At 46.4% G+C, this 12,743-nt stretch overlaps 1 protein-coding gene across 1 annotated transcript in view; it reads left to right on the top strand.

Annotated features, from left to right (window-relative positions):
- Positions 1-351: 351 nt before the first annotated feature.
- CAMTA1 (calmodulin binding transcription activator 1) overlaps positions 352-12,743 on the top strand; it is a 321,453-nt gene continuing 309,061 nt past the window's right edge. Inside the window, exons 1-2 of the mRNA XM_064470376.1 lie at positions 352-4,124; positions 4,314-4,407. Coding sequence (XP_064326446.1) covers positions 4,341-4,407 — 67 coding nt within the window. The 5' untranslated portion in view covers positions 352-4,124; positions 4,314-4,340. The remainder of the gene's footprint in view (positions 4,125-4,313; positions 4,408-12,743) is intronic.

Genomic DNA, 12,743 nt, shown 5'->3' with positions numbered 1-12,743 from the left:
GCGCGGTCGGGCCCCGCCCCAGAGAGCCGTGAGGCGCGGCGGGTGGCGGCGGGTGCGGGACCCCGCGGTGAGTGCTCGGACCGGCCCGCTCCGCGCCGCGCCGCGCCGGGCCGCTCCGCTCCGCTCCGGGCCGGGCCGGGCCGGGCCGGGCCGGGCCGCCGCGTCCGAGGGAGCCGCGCGGGATGGGCGGGAGCGGCCGCCCGGCGCCCTGAGGCGTCTTTCCCGCCGCGGTCGCCTCGGCCGGGGAAGGGCCGGCTGCGGCGGGCTGGGCCCCGGGCCGGCGGAGCCGCGGGTGGTCAGGGCCTCTGTGCGCTCCGTTCCTAGGTAAGCGCGGGCGGAGGAGCGGCGGTGCCGCCGGCCTTGGCGGGCCTCCTGCGGCAGCGCCCGGCGGGAGCTTCGGCGGCGGAGCGGAGCCGGGCCCTGCGCTGCGGGGCAGCGGCCGCGGGGGTTAGGCTGAGGCTGCGGCGTCTCCTCGAGACCTGCCCAGGAAGAGCGGGCTGTCTGTCAGTCTGTCTGTCCCTCAAGCACGTTGAATGGTGGTAGTCGCGTGTGTTGTCCTGTGGCCTCTTGCCTGTCGTAACAAGAGGATCATTTCCACACCATTTTGTGGCCAAAGCATCTCTCACGAGTAGCTCCCGGCCCTTCGGCCGCTGCCTTGCACAGGTTACCCGGGAAACCTTGCAGTCTGCTACAGTGCAGTATCGTGAGGTCAGATCTCCTGACCTGCACAGGTACGGAGGCGAGCAAAAGATCAGCTCAGCAGCGTTCAACGTGCTGCCATAGAGCAGCTAGCAGGGAGCAAACCACGGCTACCCCTCGTTCTTGTTTGTTACCAGTATAAGCTTGGAGCAGTTTTCTTCGGGTCAACAGAACTGCTTTGGCTTTGCACCGCAGAGCAGGGAATATGGCCTTAGAGTTCATGCTGTGTTGCCCTCCACAGAGCAGATGGTCTTGATGGTGGGTTAACCACGAGAGGGCACTCGCCGAGGCTTCCCCAGTAACGAAATGGAAGGAAATGCCCCAGAAGTGTGGGGAGCAGACAGAATTTTTAGCAGAAGGGCTTCCACGTCTGTGCTTTAACCTGTGTCTCTTTATCAAGCGGACAGGTTGGGTGTTTGTTGGCTTTATCGCTGTGATAAGGTAGCCAGGAAGAAACGTAAAGCCCTTCCTGCTCATGGCTGGATGTTCCCCAGTGACTGCATCGGATAATCATGTAGGGGATGCTGGAGTAATTTTATAGTACTGCTGTCCTCAAAGACAAGCTTTTGAAACACCATTTCTTAACACCAACACAGTCTAGCATGAGGCTGAAACCATTCCAAAGCTCAGCTAATCTGTTTTGGATTTTATCTTCACATAACCTTTGTTTGAAAACAGGAATGTTTTAATATTTAATAAGTTTTTTTCTGATCTAAGGGCAGTTAACAGGGAAGTACTGATCGTATTATGGAAGTTCCTCTGCACTCGTAGCAAGCGAGATGCAGTGCTTGGAACAAGAGGTCCACAAAAGCTCACTTTCTGCGAAACCACGTAGAAATGGGTCTGTTTTATGGGGAATCACCCATAAAAGCATGCTTTTCCTGAGTGAACCCACCTGCCAGGCTATTTTTTTTCCATGTGGTTTGGGGGCCATTGAGTCTGTGCAAAAATGCAAAGAAGACCCGAGTTCTGCGGATGTCAGTTGCCGTGGCAACGTTGATTTCCCATGGATTTTGGTCCTGTCGTAACTGTGCTCTTTTTCTAACGTGATCTGGGAGTTGTGCGTTCCTCGGGGATGTTAGTGGCAGAGTTCCTGGGAATCCTTCCCCTTACCAGATTGATCTCACACTTTCCTAAAAGACACAGCTGCTTGTTGCCAGCTCTGGCCGCTGTTTCGCATGCATCAGATGATTCAGGGGAATTTTTTGGGAACAGTCCACAGATGTCACATCTTGGCAGGGAAATATAGGAAGAGAGAAATATGACTTTAGGGAGCTAAATATGAGCTGTGCTTTCTAAGCATGTAGAGAGAACTCTTTAAAACCCTAAATTATAACAGAGGAAATGTTACATTTATGGCAAAAAGCAATCCGAGGGTAGAAAAAAGCAAGAAAGGAATAAAAAGGAAAGTACTTGTTTGTGCTTTACTGACTTGCCAAGTTTTGGTTCAGGGCTCAGCGTTCCCCTTGCCCACATCGCTACTCGCAGATCCCTGACGCTGCAGAAGAAAGTGTCGTGGTGCTGTGGGGGATGTGGTCTTTGCTATGAGAGAAGCAGACCCTGGGAATCAGATCCTGGGTTTAGTCGGCCCGTGGGCTGTCAGACATGTGACGCTGCGGCTTGTGCTCCAGTGTGTGTAGTGTGCTCCTTTAGTAAACTGTGAGTAGCCTTACTAGTGTCCTGATACAGCTCTGGTGTTGCCCAGAGGTCACAACCTACCAGTACTTCTCAGACGTAATTGGTTGGGTTCCTTCTTAGAGTGGACCGTATGATCCATGGAAATACAGGAAATTCTCACTGTTACTGGGTTTTTTCCCTCAGCTTGAGCATCCTAGATTCTTGATAAACGGAAGAGAAACTATGCACTCTGTTAAGAGATGCGGAGCCTGCACCCAGAAAGGGAGTTGAGCGTAATGATCCTGAACATCACCCTTCTTAGCTTGAGGTGTGGAGTGCCTGAACTCAGGTTAGGTGCTTCTTCTGGGTAAGCAGTGGGTAGCAGAATGTGCTTGAAAGGGTTTTCAGGAGGGTCCGTCAGGAGGACTTGCGCAGTCTGTCTGCACATGTTGGAAGGGTGCACCTGAAGCGCCAGTGTTTCTGAGTTTAGGCACCAGTGAACAGTGCTGTGTGGTGAAAACGGGGCAGCAAACTCTGAATGTCCCTGTCTGGAAAACTGGGTTTGGAGCGAAAAGTGGGTTGTTTTTTTTTTAAGCTAAGGGAAACATCTGTGCTTGTGTTTCTCTGGGACACTAGTGACTCCTCTGCAAGGTGCCGAGGTGTTCCAGAATTGATTTGCTTCTGCTGCTTTAGAGCCAGAGGTACCAGAGATACCTTCCATCTATGGAACCTTTCATCTAAGGTAGTGGGTTGGATGGGGAACCATCTGCTGTGGTCTGGTGGTAGTGGCAAGGGACCGTGAGGAGGCCTTGTTTAGCAGATTTTCTTAGTAACTGGAATCATGTAGTCATCGCTGGAAAATTGCCCCCGCACAAAGTGTTTTTGCTAATATTAACTTTAGTTCCATCTCAGCTCAATGGAGGGAAAAACTAGAAAGTGCCATAAATTCAGCTGAGCTTGTCAAAGCTGTCAAATTACCACCTGATAAAGCTCCTGCCTCCTAATGATTACAGCCATCAGCCAGCGAGGAAATGTATGCCGGTGGGGCTTTCGGGCGACAGCACCAGGGTTCAACATTGTTAGACTTTTAATGTAGTGTCATCTGGGGGCTCTTTGGCTTCAGTGGAGGGTGAAGCTCTCGGCAGAGTTATTTCTTTAAAAAAAAAAAATTTCCAAGGATGTAGACTAGCATGCCACCCTTCTCTTATCAGCCAGATTAATGCTGACTACTAAATTTTAGTAAAGGTCTTCTTCGGTCCCATTTGTTAGTATTAGGACTCCATAGAGATAATGTCTTTTCACGTATAAAAGATGCTATTGATTTTCTGTTACTGTTGTCCTGAAATGTGCGCAGTGTGTCTATGGAGCAGTGACAATCCTCCATCACTAGCTTTATGGGAAAAGAATGGTTATTGAATCTTTTCCCATAAAATATAATCTCTTTTTCTCTTCCAGAATTTGCCAGCCCCTGTGGGAGTCCCTCATGTTATCTCTTTGAGAAAATTGATTTTTTTTTTGTCTCTGCTCAGTACACTTGTGTTTAGTTTTGTTTTAAATTTGGCTCATGTGATATGAAATGAAGGCTTCCCTAATGTTAAGCATGCTTTCTCAGTGCTGTTTTACTTCTTTTTCATATAGATTAACACTTTCAGAATGTTTTAAAATAAAATAAAGATACTTGCTTGGCACAAGTCTCTCCTGTTGTTGCTGGGAATTTTTTTACTCTGGGCGAGCCGTAGCCCTGCTCTTTCTTTCCCGGCAGGTCTGAGATGCGGACAGCCTTTCAGCTGCTTACAGGTAAATTCGGGGTAAGTTTCTAGAGGCAATGCAGGCTGGTTGATTTTGGATGAATGCTGCCGTGGCAGAGAACACAGCTTGCAGTACTGTCTGCTCAGGGAGCAATGGTCTTTGAACTTGAACAGTGGCAAAAATACTCTGTCAAATTTGTCCTTTCCACAGTGTAGCAAATGACTGACGATGGGACTTTTTCCTTTCAGGGAGGAAACGGCAACATGAATTCATAGATGATGAGTAGGATGCCAAAGCCAGAGATGACAGTGCTCTTGAAGAAATGCTGGGTAGAACAAAAAGGTAAAAGGAACAGCTAATTGAGTGCATTTCGGAGCCTGCGGGACTTCATGTGGTACCTCCCCTCATGAGGCAAATGGCACACTCCCTCAAACCATAGCTGAGTTTTCCGAATTGCCCCCTCCTCCATTTTGCATGAGGTCCCAGTGACGCCTCTCACTCCTGACCTGCTCTTTCTATGCTTAGGTCTTCCCCAAAGCTGCATCGTTCTGTACCTAAAACCCGTGCGAGACTCGTACTTTCAAATGTGTCCTTGCATGCACACGCTCGCGGTTCAGCAGCCGTCTCATCCCAACCTGCAGCTCACGCTGCCAAATTAGTCTAGCAATCATAGCAGGTTGTCTGCTGCCATGTCTTGTGATGAGAACAAAAAGAGAAATAAGAGATGAACTCAACCAGTTAATTTGCAGCCAGTGCCATTCTCCTGAGGTGACGGTTCAGTGCAGCCATTGCTGGTACTGTCTTCTGACTCAAACCCGGGCAGGTACACATGGTTAAAATGTTTGGAATGTGTTGCAAACAAGTTGCCTCCACGAGGATGAAATTGTTTTCTGCTACTCTGATGTTTTTCACTGCATTTTGTGTTAATGCTGTTGAGATGCCCAGAGGAATCACTTCTTATTGACTCTTTCATTCTGAGAAATTATCTCTGTAACTGAGGCATGATAGTCCACTTGGGGACTTTGGGAAGTATGAGGCAGATTTAATCACACCTGCAGAGAGCCATGCAGTAGAAATGCCGTCATTACGCTCATCCAATGGCAGCAGAAGTAGCTGAAGCAGCTGACGAGAAGCAAGAAAATCTTCATTAGTAACGTAGCTCTCCTTGGGATGTTTTCATGCTTATTTATGGAAGTCTGAATTTAATCCCCTAAAAGTCAAAAGCAAACATTCTCCTTGAAAGAGTTCTGGGTTTGTACTAATTGTCTGTCTGTTGCCCCCTGCCTCTTGGCTCTTCCTGGCAGCGAGTGTATGGGACAGAAGGGCGTTTCTGTGGCAAGAAGATCTTGACAGCATGAGAGCAGGATGAGGTGTGAATGGCTGATATATAAAAATAACAGTTCTATTCCGCTGGAAGCGTAGTCTTCAAAACAACAACCAGGGAGGAATTTACTATAGCTTAGGTGTTAGTGCCAGCTGTAATTTTTATGTGCTTAAACTGTTTCTTATGACCCAGACAGGGTCTGTCACACGGAGCATTGTGCAGGGCAGGGTTAAGGCTTTTGAATGTGGTAATGCCACAGCCTTCCCTGAAGGTTGTTAGTGCATTTGACAGTGTCAGAAATTATTTCTTCAGGCTAGGAAATCTTCTGAAATATCCAGTAATCCTGTTTGCACAGCGCGTGTCTGGGACGAGTTTGGCACCTCCGTGTTTCTCACTAAAGCGTGTTTCCTGCAGAGCATAGCTTACACCAGCGCCTGTAAAGGTCCTTACACCGAAGGATCTTTGGATCCTTTCAGCTGTGAGCGTGAAGAGCCCGTCATGGGGACGGAGCTCTGCGTTAGGACGCCGCCATCACCTGCCAGAAGTTGTTTTCAGAACATGTAGAGCTTGCCAGAAAGCCACCCTTTTACACTCTGAGGATGAGAAACATATAGGAATTACTTACAGATAACATTTTCATGGACAGCCCCCTGGATTTTGGGCAGTGTTGGTGGCTGGGAGCTGGGAACCTGTATTCCCTACCAGCTCTTTGCTCTCCAGAATCAGCCTCCAACTTACCTCCAGTAGAACAGTTCTCTGGGAAGTGGTCAATGACCTCTACTTTGTCAGTGAGAATATTATTTGGGCTCAGTTATACAGTTTAATTTTGCCTCCATTTAGCAAAACACATTCCTATTGCTGCTACAGTAAGGAGCTGCTCTGGATGCTACAGGATGTCCTAAAATCCTTGTTATGTTTAGGCTGCATGATGTCACAGGAGAGAACACCACCGGATTCAACTCTTTTGTGAAAAAGTAGTAATTTGTCCTGTGTCATTTGGGAAATGTAACCATGTTTGAAGTATCGTGTAAATATCATGAAATACAGAGTATTTTTCTGAGATGGTTGTGACTTGCATAAGTTATTGTATAGTTAAAATATATGATGATATTATCTTTAGTTTAATAACACCAGAGTTGAGAATTCAGGCATACTTAAAATAGTAATTAGCAAGTTGACAGTTGGACTTGATGATCTTGGAGGTCTTTTCCAACCTTAATGATTGTATGATTCTAAGTTTCTGGTGTTGTCAATCCCTATTTTAGGGGGTCTGATAGTTTTGTTCATTCTTTTTCCACATATCTGTATGCTAAGGATGTTGGTGTATTATTCAGCTATTTCTATAGACTTGGATGTAAATCTGTTTTGCTCTTTGAGTTTCAAAATTCTTCACCATCAATCTGGAAAGCTTTATGTCTGCTAAAATTGGAGTGCAGTCAGCATTGGCAAGGAGCTGTGTCCTTACGGCTGTGCCGGTTCCCCGGAGCCAGGACTTGTGCTGTTACCTGTTCCTCCGGCTCGCTGTTCGGGGCCCTGGAGCCCCGCCAGCACAGCTCGGCAGTGGACCGCAGCACCCTGCGAGTCCGGCATCACGGCAGGCTGGGCGAAACGGGGAACGGGGAGTTGCTTTTCAGCATTTGCTGCGATTTCATCAAAGAACACTCTGTAGATATTATTTTACTGTTTGTGCACTAAAGGTGAGCTGAGGGAAGAAGTGTGGTGCTATATTCCTTTAAGGTGGCTAGTGGCCTCTAGCTGTGCTCAGCGTCGCCTCTGCCAGCTCCGGCATCGTGGCACGTGCTGTCAACTCAGCAGTGGCTGGAAAGCTCAGATAGGACCAGATTTGACATCAGCATAATCACTTCTGCGGGCGTTGTGCTTTGAATGTTGCCAACTCCTCGCTGTTTCTTCTTCCTTCCAGCACGTGGTACTTATGCAGCCCTGAGGACAGCTGCCTATAGACCAACTTGTGTTTTTTTGGTTTTTTCCCTTGGTCTTGTCGGCATTCAGGTTTTCCATGGCACTGGGAAATATGTATGCTGTTTTGCTTGCTGTCCTGCTAATGCTTTAGCTTGCTGGAGTCAGTGAGAGATGGCAGCAGTGGGAGTTAGCGTGCAGTTAGTCATTCAGGTGACATGGTCTGATAGACAGAAGCTCTCGAGCTAGTAAAGGAGGATGCTTATCTAAGAGTCGCATCCAGTCGTTTAGGGTTGTGTAGCCTCATCTTACCACTTGATGCAAATTCTTGTACTCGGGCACAGGTGGAGCTTTTCAAAGCACCCAGTATTATGTTCGTGTTTACCCTATGTCTTGCAAGCATACAAGAAAGGAAGGTGAATCACTCACTTGTATACTTTGATCTTAAAGTGGTTTGTCAGGCATAATTTCTTAGTCATTGTATTTGAAAATCTCACCTTTGGTGTCAGAGGCAAGGCAGTTGGAGGAGATGCAGTTAGATTTCCTCCATCTTTGAAATATTTGATTTGGCGCAGAATGTTCCTCTGACCCATCAATGCATTCTAGTAGGTTCCATATCCCGTACTGGTGGCTGTTACAGCTGTTGTTACTGGAAGGTAGGGCTCCAAGGTTTTCTGTTTTGTGGGGTGCTTCTGATTTTGTTTTAGCTTTCCACCCCACAAGAAATTGTGGACGATTTTGACTAGTACAGATTAGTTCCTCAGACGAGCCATGGACAACCTCTCACTGCAACTTTGGTTGTTTTAATCCAGATACTTCCTTTCGACAAACTTGCTACGAACCATACAAGCGCCTTTTGTGCAGATAAACTTTCAAATATCACTACTGGGAATGTAAGTTGAAAGTTTGATTCAATGGAAGTTATCATGAGTGTATTAATATCTGCCACACGATTTGTCTGCTTCCCACCATAGTTGTCTTAATTAAAAATTCACCCTTTTTGAATAAAAGCTGGCAACAGACTGGCATAAAGTATACGAGGTGTTTTTGGAGAAAGTGTAGCTTTTCCCGCAGTAGGTGGGGGATGCCTACCACTAATGCACCGCTTGCTTTATGGGATTAGTGTGGCTAATGAGTTGTCTATAGTAGTTCAGTAAACAAGGGCTTCTGTAGAGTCAGTGCACAAGGAGGAAAATACTGAGAAGTCCCCATTGTGATCTGGGATATTTTTCTTTGAATGCCATCACACCAGTTGTTCCTGCTGAGGGATAGAGCAGTGTTTTCAGCATTTCTTAATCATTGTTGCCTATAGAAAACCCATTTTTATTGGAACTACCTACCTGGCCACTGTGAATGAAAATTCCTCAGGGAGAAAAACTGTCATTGATTGAGGTGCAGTAGCTCTAAGAGTCTGGTTCAGTAAGCACAAGGTAGTCGTGTGCCTTCTTTTCCCGAAGAAGTGAATGCTTTGGGATTAATTAAACTCTTTTCAGTCTGTACACCAGTGAAACCTTCCTCGCATGCATTATAGGGCTTACACCATGTAAAAAGTCAAATACACTATCTGCCTGACTCCAAGGCAAAGACTTGGGGAAAAATTACGTGTGTTCTTGAAATGAGAGAGACTCGCAGCGCTTGTCAGCACGTCATATGGCCCAGAGCACTGACGGTTCAAGTGTGGAGGTGTTGTTCAGCTGCAGTTCCTGGACCCTCCGCAGAGGAGAGAGCTCTGTCTTTCTCAGTCTGTCTCAAAGTCTTCAGTGGTGGCGGGCTTCTCCCTGGTGCCTTCAAGAGGCCTTCCACCATGTGCAGTTTGCATAGGTGTTTTCCAAGTAACTGCTGCATGCTGCTAAAGGCATCTTATTTTAGTTGTTGAAGCCTCTTGCTGTCCATATCAAGCCACTGGGCTATTTGTGTAGCGTTAGTACTACTTTGTAGCTGCCGTCACTAAAGGAACAGGTTAACAGAAGCGGCTTGCCCTGTCTCTGAAGAGCGGCCGATCTGACATACGTGCGTACTGGTCTGGGCAGATCGAGAGTCCCAGGCTGCACGATCCATGTATGAGAGGAAAGGCTTCCAGAGGGGAAGGGCAGTTTGGCTCAGGTGCCTGAAAACACTTGAGTTCAAAACGGACCTGAGGCACAGTTCTTGTTTTAAGAAGGTATCTTTGTGTGCCCAGCGTACGCCTCAGAGTGCTCACCTTCCTTCCGCTGTCACTGCTCTCTGACCCGGCTTAAACTTGAAGTGGGTGCTTCTCACCCTGTGCTCATTTTTCTCGGGTATCCAGTCAGCTGACTAATGATACTGGATTTAAACTTCAGATGCGAGACATGTAAATCTCAGTGTGCGAGAGGTGTAAACCACATTGTTCATGTATTGCTGGCACCCAGAACCATAGCACTTTGGCACCTCCCTTACTGAGAGAGAGTGTATCCTATGTGAGGAAGGGAGCAGGACAGAGCTGTGTGGGATTCCACGTGCAAGGAGCCTCCCAGTAATGACGACACATACACAGAGGCCTTTTGCCTCTGGCATCTTCAATGGCATGAGAAATGAAGCAATGTCATCTGAGCAAACAAATGGCCAAATGAGGCGGGAAATATCTTATTTCCAGAATTCTGGGTTTGTTATAGATGGTGATAAGCCATTTGTTAAAAGCAAGCCTTGACGTTCTTTCTGATTTCACAGCTGAAACTTCGTGGTTAGCTGTGTAACTGGAAGCCTCTGTCGTGGTTGTGTCGCGTAACGCTGGCCGTTGTAGTCCGTTAATGCCAGTGCTGGCACTGACACCTTTGTGTCATTCAGGCAAAACATAATTGTTCGGATTGTGATGGTGCTCGAGGTCGGGGACATAATTTCATCCCCCAGACTTTCACCTTAGCTGTAGGGGCTTCATGCTGAATACACCAGAAGCAAGTGCAGTCCTTAGATTATTCTCCTAATCAGCACTTAAATTCGCAGGCGGCCTTGCAGATCCGTTTCTGAAATGTCCTCTTCAGGCTCGTCATCCAGGTGGCTGCCTGCTTCCATTGATCCCCTACTAGTTTCTGCAGCTAAGATCTGTTTACTTTTTATACTTCTAGTTGATTTTCATCAATTGGTAATCCTACAGAGGGATTAACTTCTAGTTTTAATATTATTATAAATCTACTTAATTTTTTAAGGCAGGAAGAGGTGTTATAAAAATTGACATTGTGCAGCACTAGGTCACAGGTTTTACTGTTTACCCAGTGATGGAAGATGAAAGATGTCATTTCAAGTATAAAAGCTACTTCCAATATTAATAGTTCTCTTACCAGCTAAAAAGAAGTAATTTTATGCATAATTCTCTTCTTTAGGAGCACTTGCTAATTTTGAATGTGTCTCCCACTCTAAGGAGTCAGTGGAAGTTATTTTAAGCTGTGTTTATGGTTACTATAGGTGAGTTGGTAGCATGTATCTAATCCTGGGGCAGTGCTGTTGCGTTGCTCGGTGGTGCCCGGTGAGACCGTTTCAGCACCCTGAGAATGACAAAGTTGTGGTCTTTTGGAGCAAATATTAGAATATGTGTGATGGGCTGGTTGTAGATGCGAGCATGGGTAAAGAGAAGGTCCTGGACTTCATGTAAATACTCAGGTGAGGTTCTGCTAACTTAGATTTTTTTGGAAGATACCATGCATTGTTTCCCTGGCAGAAATAGCCCTTTAGCTAAATGTTAAACTGGCGCTGTTGAAAAAAGAGAATGCATATTACTTAACGCTGAAAGTGACACTTCATAAGGATCTTTTTCAATTTATAGTTCAATAAAAAGGGTAATCTGTGTAGGGATATTCCGTCCTTGCCTACAATTCCACAGTTCTGACAGGATCAGGCTTTACCTTCGTGCTGTCCCAGGCTGAAATACTTCATGTTTAATGCTCTGGGTTCTATAAATAATTGACATGCCTGTCTTAGCAACTGGAGATCAGCAGCAAATTGTATTGTTGTTGAATAATAGGGTTCTTCTGCATTCTTTACTCCTTTACATCTTAATTTTCACTCTGCTACTGAGAGTGTAGGAACTGATTTACTCCACTTCAACAACAAAAAAAAAAACCCACACCAAGCGTACTGCTCCAGTCCTTCAGGGGAGGAAGTTTGGGGAAAGTCAAGAACTCGCAAATGAAACCATCTAAAGAAAGGCTAGCTCCTTCTGTGTATTTTCTGCATAAACTGTTTGTATATGTTTCTCATTCCGTGCAACCCTCATGGGTCAAATGGGAAAGAATTGTTTTAATGGTTAGACAAGGGTTAGGAAAATCTAGAAGGAAAACTGCTCAACAGCTAAAACTAATGAGAAAATATTAAAACAATCATTTTTGTTTACAAGAACCACTGCGTATCTGAGATGACAGGGGAGAAAGGTTTTGTGTAAGGCGGCACTGGACAGACACCCAAGAGACAACTGGAGTAGCTGCACTGCCCTAGTACCGCTGTAAGGAAATCAGGATTGATTCTGGTTTGCGATACTGGAACTGTACTTTCATTTGGTTTATCTATTCATAAATAATGAAGCAAAAGGTCTGGGAAGGTCCTTCTCATTGTAAATTTATAGCACAGCGGAACCCAGTCATGGTAGGGTCCTTTAAAGATTTGAGATAACAATTTCAACAGTAGTGCTTTTTAATTGAAAGCGTGAGTGCTCTGTTGTTTGTTCATGATGCTTCCACATTAGGCAGGCATGGAATAAGTCACCGGAGCGCAAGAATGAGGGCTTGGTGTGGTAAATCCAGGACAGGTTTTTGGGCAAGGGGCAGAGGCTGGGTGGTGCCACCCTCAGAAGTTCCTCGGGAGCGACTGACTCAGTTAATTTTGACTTTGCCTCTGGCTTCCAGTTCCTGAATCTCCATGGCTTTGAACACCTTCTGCCTCTGTTACCATCATCTATTTCTTTTCCGTTGGCTCTACTTCTGTTCTTCTGTCGTCGTCTTCCATTACTCACTCCTCTGTTCTCGGTGCCTGAGGCTGACATTTTCATACCCTGGTGACTAAAGTTTGGCTCCTAGATCCGTATTTATTCAGTTAATATAGACAGCAGTCCAATTGCAGAGGAGTTAAGTATCCTGGAAAAGATATTTGTTTAAAAGTAGGAACAGAAATGTAGGAGCGTACCTTTAGGGATCTTAGACTTAAACATACTTTCCCGTTATTATTTGCTTCAGCTATCACTAGAGATCTGATATCAACCGAACCTGAAGATTACGCTGTCTTGTACATGTTGAGGGGAAAATAAGAATTATGGAGAACGGTCTTTTCCTCAAGTCATATCGATGGCTCTATGGGTGTCTGCACACGCTGTCGGCTGGGATTCAGTGAGCTGGTGTTGCCACCTTTGTCGAGCAGCGTTTCCCGGCCGGTCCCGAGCTGGGACCTGCTCATCCGCGGCCCAGAGCAGAGCCAGCCGCGTGCCAACGTTGTG

The sequence above is a fragment of the Phalacrocorax carbo genome, chromosome 20 (genome assembly GCF_963921805.1).
Source record: "Phalacrocorax carbo chromosome 20, bPhaCar2.1, whole genome shotgun sequence".
NCBI classification, from domain to species: domain Eukaryota; kingdom Metazoa; phylum Chordata; class Aves; order Suliformes; family Phalacrocoracidae; genus Phalacrocorax; species Phalacrocorax carbo.
The sequence above is the reverse complement of the archived record's forward strand: the minus strand, read 5'-3'. Positions and strand labels throughout refer to the sequence as shown.